This window comes from Stegodyphus dumicola, chromosome X1, assembly GCF_044657685.1.
Source record: "Stegodyphus dumicola isolate Sdum_Otavi_A_Nest chromosome X1, ASM4465768v1".
In the NCBI taxonomy this organism is placed as follows: Eukaryota; Metazoa; Arthropoda; class Arachnida; order Araneae; family Eresidae; genus Stegodyphus; species Stegodyphus dumicola.
Window position 1 is genome coordinate 135,384,901 of NC_140780.1, and position 15,766 is coordinate 135,400,666.

General features: G+C 31.0%; 1 protein-coding gene across 2 annotated transcripts in view; it reads right to left on the bottom strand.

Annotated features, from left to right (window-relative positions):
* The window catches only part of HERC2 (E3 ubiquitin-protein ligase HERC2), a 599,575-nt gene that overhangs the window by 327,756 nt on the left and 256,053 nt on the right, over positions 1 to 15,766 (bottom strand). For both annotated transcript variants that reach the window (XM_085808058.1, XM_085808057.1), the window contains exons 30-33: positions 8,683 to 8,796; positions 8,461 to 8,597; positions 6,395 to 6,768; positions 859 to 1,031 (exon numbers count right to left, since the gene is read on the bottom strand). In XM_085808058.1, coding sequence (XP_085664184.1) covers positions 859 to 1,031; positions 6,395 to 6,768; positions 8,461 to 8,597; positions 8,683 to 8,796 — 798 coding nt within the window. The remainder of the gene's footprint in view (positions 1 to 858; positions 1,032 to 6,394; positions 6,769 to 8,460; positions 8,598 to 8,682; positions 8,797 to 15,766) is intronic.

Sequence of the window (15,766 nt, forward strand, 5' to 3'; positions counted from 1 at the left end):
TGATGAAATGCATAAGATATCTTATGCATCATTTTTCAAAGATCTGTAAAAAACACCTTAAGCATTTAAAAACAACATATTTAATATTATAATCTTAGTTATAGTTCTTATTTTAATTTTTTAAACTGTAATTCTGATTCATTTTCTCAGAGGTATTTAAAAAAGATCCTTTTTATAAAGTCGAGGATTGATTACAAATCATTAGTTTAAAAATACCAAATATAATTAAAAACTACATAATCAAATATTCAACAAGTAAACTTGAAATCCTCTAAAAAGATTGTTAGAGAGGGAAAAACCCTCTGTTAATGAGCAAAGAAAACTAATTTTTTCCTTATGTATATACTACAGATTAAATACCATTCCATCCATAACAGCATACAAAATGTATTTGATATTAACATCACAATTTCTTCAAATAAGTTTAACTCGGACCATTTAGTTCCATAAAATGTGTTATGGAGTGTTAGTTCATCACATTAAATCTCGGCCTCACACAGTATGGAATATTTTTTTACAAAAATTGACACAGTAGATAGTTTGACTTCAGACACATAAGATATTCTTTAAATGGAAGTAGTTTTTCTCAGATTACTAAGAAATACATTAAAACAGCAATAAGATACACTAATAAAGTCAAGTAGATAAAATTCCCCATATTCAGACATACAGATCTAGTGCGTCACTGGAAGTAGTCGACTTAATTCTAGATTAAAATCCTATATATCTCTTGAAGAGTATATAAGTTGAATTCTTAATAATTATTAATTAAAAGATGCAAGAAATTAACAGAGACATTTTTATATTTTCATAAATTATGACAACTTCAAAAATGTATGACAAAAGAATACTTAATACCTGGTGTCCCCATTTCCAGTCCACACCTTTCACTACTCTAGTTCCAATTTTCATAACAGCTGCCAATTCTAGACCACTTAAAGGTGTTTGTATTTTATATTTTTTATAATTTTCCTCCAATACAGCATACAGTGATTCAGATTGGTTGTCATGAGTACCATTTCGAGAAAGACCTTAAAAAAGTATATACTTATCTTAAAATTATTTTCAACATAACAAATAGGTAATATTAAGCTAACTGCTAGTTGTTGCAATTACTGGTAAAAACAAATTTTATTCATTACTCTGATGACTAATGCCTAAAATGACTTAAAAAGCCTAAAATGTTAAAATTATTGAACTAAATAAACTGGCATTTAATTGAAAAATAACAAAAAAATGAAAATTTTTTAAAAACTTGAATCCCATATATTCTTCAATTATTTTATACTATATTAATGACACAGGCAGACAGTACTGAGGCTAGAATTTTTAATATTAAGACAAAAGTGCAACTTTAGTTTAGCATTACTGTGAATAAAACTCTATAGATTTCGAATGAGTTCAGACACAGGTCCCTCTTCTTCAGAAGATGGGAGAACAATAACCATTTTATATCGAAGCAATGGACGGAGCAAAGTGAAAAGGAACATAGTATCAACCTTCAAGGGAAATACTATTAATAAAATGCAAAAGACTAAGCTATTAAGACTTCTGACAGCATTAGACAGAACTAGACTGGAAATAATGTCATTGATTAAATGAATTCAAATTTTTCCTTAAGGCAATACAGCCAAGGTAAAAAAAAGTATAAAAGGGCATGCATTCATCTGCAGTGTCATTTAAACATTTCTACTAGCATAATATAAAAACTAGGTCTGAAAGACAGCCCTCTTGCCATTAGAATGTTTTTTTAGTTACATTTTTTACTCTTCCCTACACAGACTTCAGCTTTCCAGCCAACAGCCATTAACATTCTCATCAGTTTAGAATGCAGAAGAGGTCAAATATTTTTTATTACTGAATATCAAGAAAAAGTAAGCATTTGTAAATTAAGAAGAAATCAATGAGGCTACATCTTTTTGTGGCAAATGTAATTTTTTATGAAACCACTTAAAATATGTCAACAAGTAGATTTTAAAAAGTTAAAGTGGATTTTAAGAAAGATACTTGTGGAATCTGACATGAATTAAGCACATTTACTAAAATTGAGGGAACTCGTTTTTCTATCAGTAGACCCTCATAAAATCAATTGTAAGGCAGATGGGTGTGTTGAATTAAAAGAACTGTTACACTGAAATGATTCATACTTGTTACACTTAAATGATTCATGCTTGTTACACTGAAAGAATGGGGCTTGGCAAAATGGCACATAGAAGCAAAGTGGATAAAAAACACCATCAAACTCAGATTCACATAATTCATTATCACTTAGAATCATATTTAACACTAGCATTATAGCGTTTTCAGTATACCTATAACTATGATCAGTGGTCATTTTGACCGCTTGTTCCAAATAGAAGAAAAGGCTTCCTAATGCTGTGTAAAGTTAATGCTTATAACAATACATTGTGCTTGTTTAATAAGTAACTAAAGTAAACGGAGTAAATACATGCAACCAAACAATAATTTAACGTAACAAAGAGCAAAATAAAGCAAAGTGGGTAAATATATTATTATTCGAAGGATAATTTAATATAATAAAGGGCTAAAAGAGAAAAAAAATCACTCTAGATATTTTTAAACTTATCATTTAATAAACTGCCTCAAAAATTTTCAATATGAAATAAATATATTAAAAATTACACATATTAGTTCTTATATTACTCGGTTTTGCAGTGCATACAGATTAATAATTTTTTTAATTATATCTCTACTGGTTCCACAAACATATTTTTTAGAGTATTCACATGTATTCAAAGTTTTTTTGCTTCAAGATACATTTATTTGGCACTTACGGGAAAGGTTGAGGCACGTACACAATACTTACTAGAATACAGCTCATCCCTTGTATTTTTTAAAGAATAAGGTACTTCTCTTTTTGAATGATTTATTGTGCCAATGCAGGTTATCACTGAATTCCTCATTTCTGGTACAAATTTCAGCGGTTCCATCCAGCAAAAAGCCGCATGCTCACCTACTATTTCTCCAGCTGGCCTTCTTTTGTCTTTCCTCAAATAGGGAAATCCATTCAGTAAATATTTTGACTGCACGTCAGTATCAAACCAAAATTTAGTGCTAAAATTTTCCGGCCTTTTTAGGCATATATTAAATAAATCGAGTCTTCATGAGAAATAAATGTTCATCCACTGTTTATATTTTCATCAGTTTATAATGTTTCAAGCAGTTTTCTATAGAAGCATTCCAGATATAAAAAAGAAGGGCAAATGAATCTGTTTGCAGTCTTTGGAATCCTGATCTAAATTTTTACTTTCCTTTTTTGTTTAGTATCAAGCCAAAATTTAGTGCTAAAATTTTCCGGCTTTTTAAGCATACACTAAATAAATCAGGTCTTCATGAGAAATAATTGTTCATCCACTGTTATATTTTCATCAGTTTATAACAGTTCAAGCATTTTCTATAAAATCATTCCAGATATCCAAAACAAGAGAAAATGAATCAGTTTGCAGTCTTTGGAATCTTGATCTAAATTTTTACTTTTATTTTCGTTTCTTGAACAAGTTCTTGTGTACCTAAATAAAGAGTGATCTGCCATTATCTAATTAAATAAAGAGCCATCTCTTCCTTCAAAATTCTGTCATAATGATTGTCACATTGATTCACAAGTTTGGCAAGATCTCTGCCAGCTTTTATGATCATGAATACCAACTCTGATGGTCATTATGCAAATAAATAAGTACCTAAACAACTAAATGCAAGCATACTGATCAGCCTACTGCATGCCTGTTATATCTAGAGGTCATATTGCTTGTTAAAAAGGTTCCATTCGTCCACTCACAGCTTAGTTCCCACTGAACTTTGACTCGCAAATTGAACTTTGAAATTTCCTAAATGTTTCGTAGATTTTCCATGGCCGAAAGAAAAAATTTCAGTAATTGGGCATTACAAAGTAGACATCAAATTAAGCATCAGCAACTGAATAATCTGACCAATTTAACACAAAATACAATAAAATAAATAAGAATTTGTACAAACGTAATTCATCTTCCACATTACTGTGAAGCAAATGAAATACATATATATAAACACACATGTAAACAATTCAAAAAAAGTAGAAGAAATTTCTAAAGTCTCAAATTCCACAGGGGAAAAAATGCTGTTTTTGGCAAAAGAAATTTATGATAATAGAAAATTCATAACAATTATTAATACTATACTAATTCAAAATAAAATTACTGAGAGTTACACTTGATTTAAAAAAAAAGGGTTCAATTAATATATTTATACAGAGCTACACATATGTTTCTTTTACTATGCAATATTCATTTTTTAAGGGAATTCCACTTTTGAAAGGAGGAGGATTGAAAATTTACATGAAAAATGAATAACAGCTCACAATCAGGTGCAGAAGAAAGATACAGGTTAATAAAACTATTTGAGATACCACCCTGAGTGAAACATATGTGCAAGAAAAAAGTTTAGAATAGCTCTTCATTTGTTTCCCAAATAAGCAATTTTTGCTTATAGATTAAATACGAACTTTTCATTATTTGAGAGGAATGATCTGAAGTTTTTTTTTTAACTTCCTGACTTTTTGTAAAATGTTTTCAAACTTTTGAAAAACATTTATATTTTCAGTTACTACCTGACCTTCCAGGTGATTGGGAACACTGCATGGTATATTTTTGTTAACTGCAGACCATGAACAGTTTCAAATATGTTGTTGCCCTCAGCCCACTTGCTGACAGTCATTTTTTAATATGACTGATAAATTTAGTTTTTCCCTATGGCAGCCCCAATGACTATATTGACAACTTAACTGACATCCCACCTTAGATATCCATGAAGTGTGTGTATCCCTCAGGGTTGCCACTCAAACAGGAGAATGAAATTCTCCAACTTTTCCAGGTGTGTTTAAAGAAAATTCCAATCTACCCACGTAGTGCACGTTGCCTGTGCTGAGAGGTAAATTAATTATGGTACCACTTGAAAACACAAAATTTTACCAATTACCTATGACATATCCGCAAAGCATTACTATTATAACTATAATAGGAGTTATATTCCAAATTGAAATCTTTTTTTGCAGATATTTTGCAGCTAAACAAAAGAAAGAAATCTGTTTAATGATATTTTTAAATAATTTATTTAGCAGCAGACATAAGCAAAAAATATGTGCATTAAACTTCATGACGATATGTTATCACACTGCTATAATTAGTTTCAGGAGTATACTAGAGAAAAATTGCCTGAAATTTGAAAGTATTTGTAATGTATCTGGCAGCAGTGAGCCAATCAGCTGCCTGGCAGAGCCCAGCAAGTGAGAGAGAGGACACTTGCATATTAGCCTCAGAGGAGGCCGGTGGTAGGTTAATTATGTTGTAGGAGCGAGGTAGTGCTCCGAGTTTGCCTTTATTCTTTAAATGTTAATTTTTTTTTCATTATTCTTTGAAAGTTAATTTTTAATAAATGTTGGTGTCGTTTTCCTTATGGTGCCTTATTAATCCATAAGGTCATTACAGTAGTATTAACAAGTAATAAATAAATTTAGAAGGAAGAAAACCACATTTAATGATATGAATAACATTAAAATAAAGTACTTAAAGATTAAAAACTGAATTACAATAATCAATGATATTTTGGTGAATATAATTATATTAAATGGTTAATCAAGATGATGGATTACTATTTTTTTATTTTACTGCAAAATGACAAATAAGGCATTTATTAAAAAGAAAAATGTATAAAAGATTTTGTGGTAAAATCCTAGTATATGGTACGAGCACGGCACAATTTTGAAAATTGTCGCTAACACCAAAATGACTCCTTTACATCTCATCATACTGTCGCTAAATCCCATGTATACCTTATACTAGGATTGAACCAATTTTGTTTTATACAAGAATGGGAAGGTATTTTCTTTCATTCAACAGTCACTCTACATGAACATGTGAATCTCTCAATTCTCGAGGTTACTGGAAACTAAATTTGCTGGAAGCTTCCTTTGCTCCTTTTTAAAAGGCAATCTGACTGGAGCTGCGAAACTTGGCTCTATGCCAACTGCTCAAATGATGCTCATGCAATACGTAATTCGCCAAGAAAGTGATTACTTCCAATGTTGGCATAAAAATAGATTTGTGGGGGGATTGCCGTATGAAATTCTCCGGCATTCCCAGATTTTACTAAAATATTTAAATTCTCTGACATTTCCCGGTTTTTCAGGTAGCGTGGCTACCTTGATCCCTGTCATTAGATGTTAGAGGTAATAGCCATAACAATGTGACTAGACTCTGAACATTCCACATGACAAAGTAGTGGTAAACTTAGTAAATATCTAATGTGAAATTAACAGGTCATTATACACTAGAAGGCACGATAATTTAAAAAGATACACAATGAGTTAAGAGATACACTTAGTAGCTTGTTTAATTCTTACCTAATATGCGCAAAACAGTCTGCATAAGTGCAAGAACTCCAGATGTACATATGAGACCAACTTCTTGAACATGATGATCTCCAAAGAGTAGCCCGATGTAAACTACTATGAAACGTGCTATTGGAAGTAATTCTATGCGTTCTGTGTGCTTGAAATCATTATCTTTACAATGAAGTGAAAGGAAATGCTTCTGTTTAGATACACTTAATTCTTGACAACGGATGGCAAGCTTGGAATTTAAGGTATCCATCTGCACAATATTTGCTTGCAATTCTCCAACTGTCCATGATATGAAAGATGTATATTGCATCTCTACCATAACTCGATCATATGGGGGAATAATGGATATATTTTCAAGGCAGTGAGGAAGGTTACTGTAAAATATGAAATATTTCAAGTATGAAAAATAAATATGAAAACTGAGTAAAACTTAAAGAAATATTTTAAAATGCACAATTGAACTAAAAAAATATACTAGTCATAAACATATAACTTTGCACATTATGCAGTTTTATGCAAATCATATTTTAGTACTTATATGGAGCTATTTTCCAAATGTAAGGCAAAGAATAAGGCCGTTTGGATGTCCCACCAGTGCACCCATGGTATCAGAGTAAGTGCCCTGGTGGCTCCTTGGTTAAGAGTGGCAATAGACAAGATCAAACTGCACTTACCAGAAAAAAAAAAAAAAAAAAAGAAAAGAAAAAAAGAAAAAATATGCACTAAGTGTTCTTTCGCACAGGCCGCTCCTGACCACATCTTATTTACTCTGGGGCTTACCAGGCAGGATTTGGTTCAAGAACCCCTTTTCATACAGCACTCTTTCAGTGTGAATGAGCTCAACGAGCCGATCTAGCTCTGCTGGTCACGGGTATGAAAAACAACAACACATATTTCAGACATTTTGTATTTTCTTCCTTTTTAAGAAAGAAACTTGAAATATGTTTAAGAAACTGAGCTCAAGACCTACTGAACCATGAACCACACTTCAACTTAATTATTTTATTTCTGTTAGTTCAAAAATAATAGTGACATTCACGACAAAACAATGAACATCATAGTTCCTTCATTATTAGTATCACTAAGAGGTATGTGATTGAGAAATATAATCTTAATGACTGAAGAATTTACTTCCTCAAGAAGAATTGAATATCTTTCTTGAGATACAGAAGACAGTTTATATAAAAACCTGACATCATAATATAATTTAAGAAAATTTATATTTTAATTATGATAGCTTGAATGAATAAAGCCTCTGATACTAGCAATACAACTGGAAGTGTTTACCATGTAAAATGCACAGGAAAAATTAATGTGAATTCAATAACTATTCAGTATTACAATTTCATCGTGAATATATGTCCTCATACATAAAATAAAACACAGAACCCAATTTTAATTTTCTTAATGTTTCTCTTTCCAAAAGAAAGAACAGATACACTTTGTTACTTATCATTATTTTCTATAGAAAGTCTTAGAAGTCTTAGAAAGTCTGCACAATTAATTTTTTCTCAATGCTTTGAAAATTTAAACTATCAAGATTCATGACTGCTATGCAAGTTCATAATGAAAATGGATTGAAAAATGATAGGAACAAAATGCAGAAGAAAGTAAATATTAACTGGCAACCAAAATGATAGTTATTGCGATTCTGTTTTTACTTTTTCTGTGTTACAGTAAAAACGTTTAGAACATATTTTCTAATCAAACACAGACTCTAAAAATAGTTGAGAAAAATTTTTAAACATCAGCAATAGCTTGTTTGACACAGAGAAACTGACGTTTAACAAGTATGGTGAAAATTTTGCGTATAACTGGTATGGTTGGGCCCTAGGAGACAATAAATAATATTACACATTTTTTCGTAAACAGTTTTCAAATACAAAACTGAGTTACAAGGAAATCATCCATCCATAAGAAGGCATAAAAAGTCATATAACAACCAACAGGTTCTTTTTCCTTTCCCTTTTTTAAGTGACGTTTACGTCTAGAAACCCATACCATACAAGCTGAAGATTAAATTTCAATGTATGCATGCATTTTGAGGAAATGAAAAGGAAACTCACTTTTTAGATTGTCCTACTTCAATGAGATCTAACCAGCCACTCAATAAAGAGTATTTTACAGATGGTATCAAGAAATCTTTTTTAACTAAACTCAGCAAAGATTCAAATCCCTTGCGACGCACTTTAGCTCGTTTCACCTACAACAAATAAATAACACTATATAAATAACTATATCCATATGGTTTTTTAATTACTAAAAGAAAATTGTGTGCACTTAATTACCTGACAGTACACAGCTTTTCTTAAACTTTCCACATCTACATCATCATCAAGTACAAAAGTAATGATATCATTAGCAAGCATCTCTAATTCAGAACCGCAGGAAGATACATTTGACTAAAAAAAAAAAAAAAAAAAAAAAAAAAAAAAAAAAAAAAGCTTTCATATTTTATACTCATGCAATAAGAAATATAAAAAGATATCAAAAGGGCTGATACTTTCAGTTTTACACAATGCTTCAAAATTCCTCTTTTATGTTAATATATTCTTTAGATTAGGTGTTAAATATATTCATTAGACAAAACATTAATTACTCTTTAGCTTGTACAACATATCCTATTGTCTACTTCATTAAATGCTGGAATCTGCCAGTAGCATTCCCAACTATGCTTCATGGATGCATTTCAACATGTGACAGTTTCTATGGGATTTAAATCTGGAATAACATAGCCCAATTGCTAATTTCTTGCAGCCTGATGAATAAATAATTGTAAGAAAAATGCATGCACTATTATGTCAGCAAGGACAGTGTAGCAGTTCATTGCATTCACAAAATATTCTATATATACTAACTACCTAATGTATTCCACAGAATACTGCATGTACTAGTATGGAGCAAAAATCATTAATTTGGCAGGACAGAGTCACATTTCTGAATTTCCTTTGCAGCTTTTGGATCTCACCACTTAAAAACAATCTAACTGTTCCAAAAAATGTTCCCACTTTGTAGAAGTCAAGTATTTTATCATAAGGAAAGGCAAAGAACATGCTGGGGAAGTAGCAGAGCCTTGGATACTGGCAACCAAAGAAATATAGTATGGCCTGGTCACTATGGCTAGCAATAATCTGTGCAGCCATTATCTTTTTTCCAATCCATGCAAGTCGTAACAGTCTATGCCAGCCACACTATATCTTGCCTATGAACAGCTACTGTTTTCTCGCTGGCACTGATGATTCAATATTGGTAAATATCTGGTAAGCTTTTCATATGGTTATTCTCAAAAGGTCCAAGGTTTCAAATACTTGGCTGAAAGGATGATCAACATTTATTAAGTACACAAAGTTCTGATATGTTCTGTTGTGCACACAGAAAGGACAGTGTAGAATATTTAGTTTAATGTTTTATCTAGTTCATGTATAGTTTTTAACTTAAACTCTCTACATCTCGAATATTAAAATCTAACAGCACAGCTTAGATACTTAAGTGTCTAAATGAGTTATCCCCCGCATAATGAAGAACTCAAAACTAAATGGCTATACTAAAAGTTTATATAAATCACAACTTGTCATTATGTTTAAAATTATGTATAACACAAAACGTGGTCTTGCTAGCTTGAATAAATATACATCAGAAGTACAGCTTCTAACGATTCACAATCTAAAATATCAATCAAATAAATATCTGAAACTCTTCTATCTATTAAGGTTACATTTTTTATTACCCATTAACAAAAGATCTCATAACTATGAACCATTAGTAGCAAAGGAACAACCTCCTAATGTCAGTGAATACTTTGGCCAACATTCATTAAAAATGATAGGATTTAAATTTTGTAATCCAGAAACCATAGTATTTAACCTTATCTTTATATTAATGAGATTTAAATAAACTGAAGGGTAATTTTTATTTATGCAATTATTTAAAAGTGAGTTGGAACAGTAGTATTTCTGAATGACAGATGTGGTATATATTCTAGTTCCTTCTCCATTGTTTAGAAAGTATTTTGTTTTATGTAATGTTTTTGAACAAAAGAAATACATATGAAGTAAATTTGCACTTCCCTCCACATATATACAAATTCTCAACAAAGAAGCAGAGCATTTGATTTAAAAGAAAGATCAGTGAAAGCACAAAAAAGCTTAACAAGATAGTCATTTCTGAAGAATTGATCTGGATAAAAATGCTGTATGTAAAATCACTGTACATGAAAATGAGGTTAGTTATACTCAGAATTTACAGATACTACTTCATTCCAGGAATGGAAATTTAAAACATTACTTAAGCCCTCTGATTTGCATAGCATAACAGGAAATGATAGTTTAAGCAATATCAAATATGAAAATAAAAATTACGATAGATTAAATAAGATGACAAAGTTCAAAAATATATTTCTTCTACACTTAAAGGTCCAATACTGCAGATATTGAATTATACAAATTCAAAACATAACGTTTGATAAACTATGTTCTATTTATAAAAGAGATTCCGACAACAAAAATATACTTCGTTGCAAGACTTTTTAACAATAAATAGATATAAATTGGACACAGCTTCCCACAGTAGACAAAGAGAAAGCCTAGCAATACATTAAATTCCTTTTAGAAAATAAATTAATGAAAAGAATGCTAATCTTTAAAATTTTGGTAATGATACCAGTTAAATATAAATATTTCATTGCTGCTAGGCAATCAGTACCAGCTGGTGATGAAATCGTAACAAATTTAATGGCTAGACCAATTGAAAAAGTTGAAGTATGTGATATAAAAATGAAATCAGTTGTATTTAATGCTAAGGGTAAGTAAGTGTTTTAGTTGTAAAAATGCAGGCCATTTTGCTCATTTTTGCAATAAAATAAAATCACCTTAGAAGTGTTTAGAACAACCTTAGAAGGCATTTCGCTAATTCTTGTGGAAAAGAAATCCCTCTGAACAAACTGTTTTGCAAAACATGCAAGAAAAATAATCGGAATGAAGACTGCCATGAAGATAAGAATCAAGTTAACGCTAATAATTAAAAAGTATTTCTAGCTGTTAGTGAAACAAATATTAATACACATAAGGCAGTTGGATAGTTGATTCAGGTTTGTTATCACTCATGGTTAATAATGAAGAACAGTTAAAAGATTCTAAAGATCTAAGAAATTATTATCAGCATGTGCTATAATTATTAAGGTTAGACAGGTTAATTTTTTTAATAAAGTATGAAAAAAAAAAGAAAGTAAAAAGGTTTTAGAACGATATACAGCTGAAAATGGTTCATATAAATGTTCACTAGAAATTCAAACTGCAAGTGCTTTAGCTTATTGGAAGCTTATGAAACTATATTATAGCACAGAGGTCTAGGTTAATTGATTAAGGTAAAGCAACTGGAGAGTTATCTACCTTTAAGAAGTCTAGGACATCTTTCTTATAAAACCATGGAAAACTTGTTTTATTCGTTAATGATATGAAGATTGATAATGATTATCAAAAGGATGATACTGACTGTGAAAACTGACAGCAAGCTAAACAAACAAAATTACCTTTAATTCTGCAAGAATGAAAGCATGTACACTGGTAAGCCAAACCTTTCTGACCATTCCTATATTTTTCAATGAACTTGTCTCAATGACGTGGAGGGCATATGATTAACTGTGAATGGGATTTAATTGCTGCTGTAGAAGGTAAGGAATCATTCTTGCACTTACATTTATGAGTGATGGGAAAAGTTGCTGATTTAATAGAATTTGACAGAAAGAAGATTGTAAATGCCCGAAGACTGAGAGCAAGTATCTCCGAAACTGCACAACTGGTAGGTTGTTATAATCTGCCATTGTTAGTATTTATACAAAGTGGATAAATGACAGTAAAACCAGTAGAAGATGCCAAGATGTTAGACGTCCAAGTGTCATCAAAGAAAAAGAATGTCTCACTTGGTACAGCAAAATCAGCCCCAGACAGTGGCTAGGCTGACAGCCCAACACAATACAGGTACAAGTGCAAGTGTTATGGAAAACACAGTTCAGCAGGCACTGTTGGATATGGGACTGCACACCACATGTGTTACCCATGTGCCTCTGTTGACCAAGCATCACTGTAGCCTACAGTAGGTCCGAGAACATTGAGATTGGACCATGGACATGTGAAAGATGATCTCACCTGGTCGTATGAATAACGATTTCTCATCCATCACATCAATGGTCGTGTCAGGGTACGCTATCTTCCAAGTAAATAGTTACCCCCTCTGTACAGCAGGTCGTACACAAGCTGGTGGTCGCAGTATTATGCTTTGCAGGACATTCCCATGAGTGGCTCTGGGAACCTAACTTGTTGTTGAACAGACCATGAAAGCTGAAGCCTATTGAACATAACTGTAGATTAGTTGCACCCTTACATGACATCTGTCTTTCCAACTAGAAATGGGATCTTCCAGCAGGACAATGACCCATGCAACAAGGCTCAAACTGTGTTGGAGTGGTTCGAGGAGTATAAGGATGAATTCGAATCATGTCCTGGCTACCTAAGTTGCTGTATATTGACCTGAGAGAGCTGTCTGCAGTCACCTTCAAGAACTTGTGGCATCCATACCAAGGTAAGCTGCAGCTGTTTTCCAGGCCAAAGGTCACGCAACGCATTATTGAGTAGGTGGCTATAATGTTTTAGATCTTCAGTGTACAACTCCAAAAATAATTCATACTGGTGTTGAAAAGAAATATTTCATTATTTTCCTTGACAAGTACATGTTTTCATGTATATTTGACAGAAGTTACATATGAGACGTTTAATGCAATAAAAGATTATATTATAGAAACATAAGCTAAATGGAACATGAAGGTATCAAAATTAATATTCAAATAAAAGTAAGAAATTATGAAAATGAAGTGAGAAAAATTAGTGCAAATTTAAAAAGTTAGCATAGAAACGAATGAGAAAATTTTATTACACTATTTTATCACCATAATTAAATAGAAAAGCAGAAAGAATTATTCAAACATATAGGGGGGAGGGACTTGAAGAAACATTCCAAATTAAAAAGAGATGTAGAAAAAAGCTTGTCAAACTGCAGCTTATTTATCAAATGGTAGCAGAAAAATGAAATAAACAAAGACCTTGATTCACAATTTAAAAAGTGTATTTTTACTGCATGAGGGACAAATGCCATTAGAATATAGAATAGAAATGCAAAAATAAATTTTTTTTTAAATTCCAGAGATATTACAACTGATGAAAATTTAATGAAGAATATAAATATACATAAGGGAAGGAAATCAGAATAAATTTTAGAAAACAATCAGGAAAAAAGTATTTCCACAATGAAAAAGGATGCTTTAGAAGCTGATAATATGAATGGAAACAGAAGTCGAAAATATGAGGCTCAAAATGAAGAATGATCTATTAGAAACAACCTACCAGCGGAGTTTTGAGATTTTGTGATATTGTTGTATTCGGAAGCAATATCAGATAATAAAATATATGTTTAGGAGGGAAAAAATCTTTAATTAGTAATAACATGAAACAATTTACAGCAAAAGTGAAGCAAAGAAAATTTTAAAAAACTTAGCAGTAAAAGGATGTTTAATATCAAAGCTCGGTTTCAGTTAAAAGCACAGCATTTTGCTCGAGAATTTCAACTAGAGAGCTAATTTATTTGAATAAGATAAAGCACATGACAGATATCTGCGTATTTCAAAAAGATGGAATTGATTTTGAAGACACACACAGTCCTGTTATTAGTATTCAGCATTAATTTGCACTAGCAGCTAAGCTTTGGGATGATACAATTTGATATAAAAAGCAATTTTCTGTATGGAGACATAAAAGAAGGTATATCTATGAACTTTTTCAAAAGGTTCTGATTAAGGAAACAGATCAGTCTCTTTACAGACTAAAACAAGTTTGTTTCAGTTGGAATGACTGTTTCACAAAATTAATATAAAAAGTTTTCATTCAAATGAAATACATGATAGATGTGTATTTGAAACAAATGACTCCACAATGATTGCTGCAATATTTGTTGATGATTATTTGATGGACAAGATAAAGGAAAAATAAAGAAATTTTCAGAAGAAACATGAAATGAATATGGGGTAAAATCGAAAGAATATTCAAGTAAATTTTGGAAAGAAATAAAAAAGGATTAGCATTAAAACAGGCAGAAAATTCCCAAGATGTTCTAGAGAAATATGGAATGAATGAATTTAAAGAAACAAGTCCTTTTATTAGGAGTAGGATGAACAGTATCTAACGAAAATAGAAAAGTTAATTTGCCTTATATTCTCTACTTATCGATAAAATTTCATAGCTATCCAATATAACTTATCCAGGTCCACTTGCTCAGTCATGAAAACAGACATGCAGAAAATCAAACCTTTTACACAAGAAACTAATAATGAATAAAGAACTCTTAGATACCTGAAAAGTACTATAATTTTGGATCTTCATCACAAATGTTAGAAAAACTGTTTTAACTTCAATGGAAAAGTTAAATTTCTCTGTGACTCAGATTATACAGGTCATAGAGAAACATGCAAAAGTGCTACTGGATATGTGATTCTACATGATGAAAGTACTGTGGGTTAATGCCCAGGGAAATAATCAACAGTTACTTGCTTTGTCAGCTACAGAAGCTGAGTATAGAGTAGCAACAGGCTGAGTTAACAAACTTTTATACTGAAAACTCTTCTGGAAGAGAAAACCAATAAAACTGCTATAACTAAGTTAAGTATTCATAATTAAAGTTCAATTAAAATGATTTAAGAACAGAATTTTTAATAGAAGAAATAAGCATACTGAAGTCAAGTATTTTTTGCCAGGAAAAGTCAAAGAAATAATGATAAATTTATTTTTGCAACTTCTGATAATATAACATGCATTTACAAAGGTATTGCATAATCTGATGGTCAATAAATTTAAGAATTATTAAGTACATGAAAAACTTTATTAAATAAAATTAATAAATTTATTAATTTTATTAAACACTTTTGTTGATTATGAAGGGATAAATTATCAAAGCAAGTATAGCAAGTAGCTATAGAATAAACTTGATTTACCATTTTCAGTTTAATAAAGGAAATAAAAAAGCTGTTGAATAATTTTTATTTATATAATTTAAAACGAAGCAGCAACAGTAGTGTTTCTAAATCAGTGGCAAGTTGTTAATGTTATGAGTCTTCCTCTATGATATAATACATGTTTTGCTCGTGTAAAATAAAATATAAAGCAAAAATATGCTTTTCAAAATACATACAAAACCTAAGTAAACTTTTGAATGGTACAAATTATTGAAAGGCAACCAAAAAGAATATGATAGCATAAAAACTTAACTGTTAGGAACATAAGAAGTATAAGAAAACATACATAAAAGCAAGAGCAGGTCATCCAAATAAAT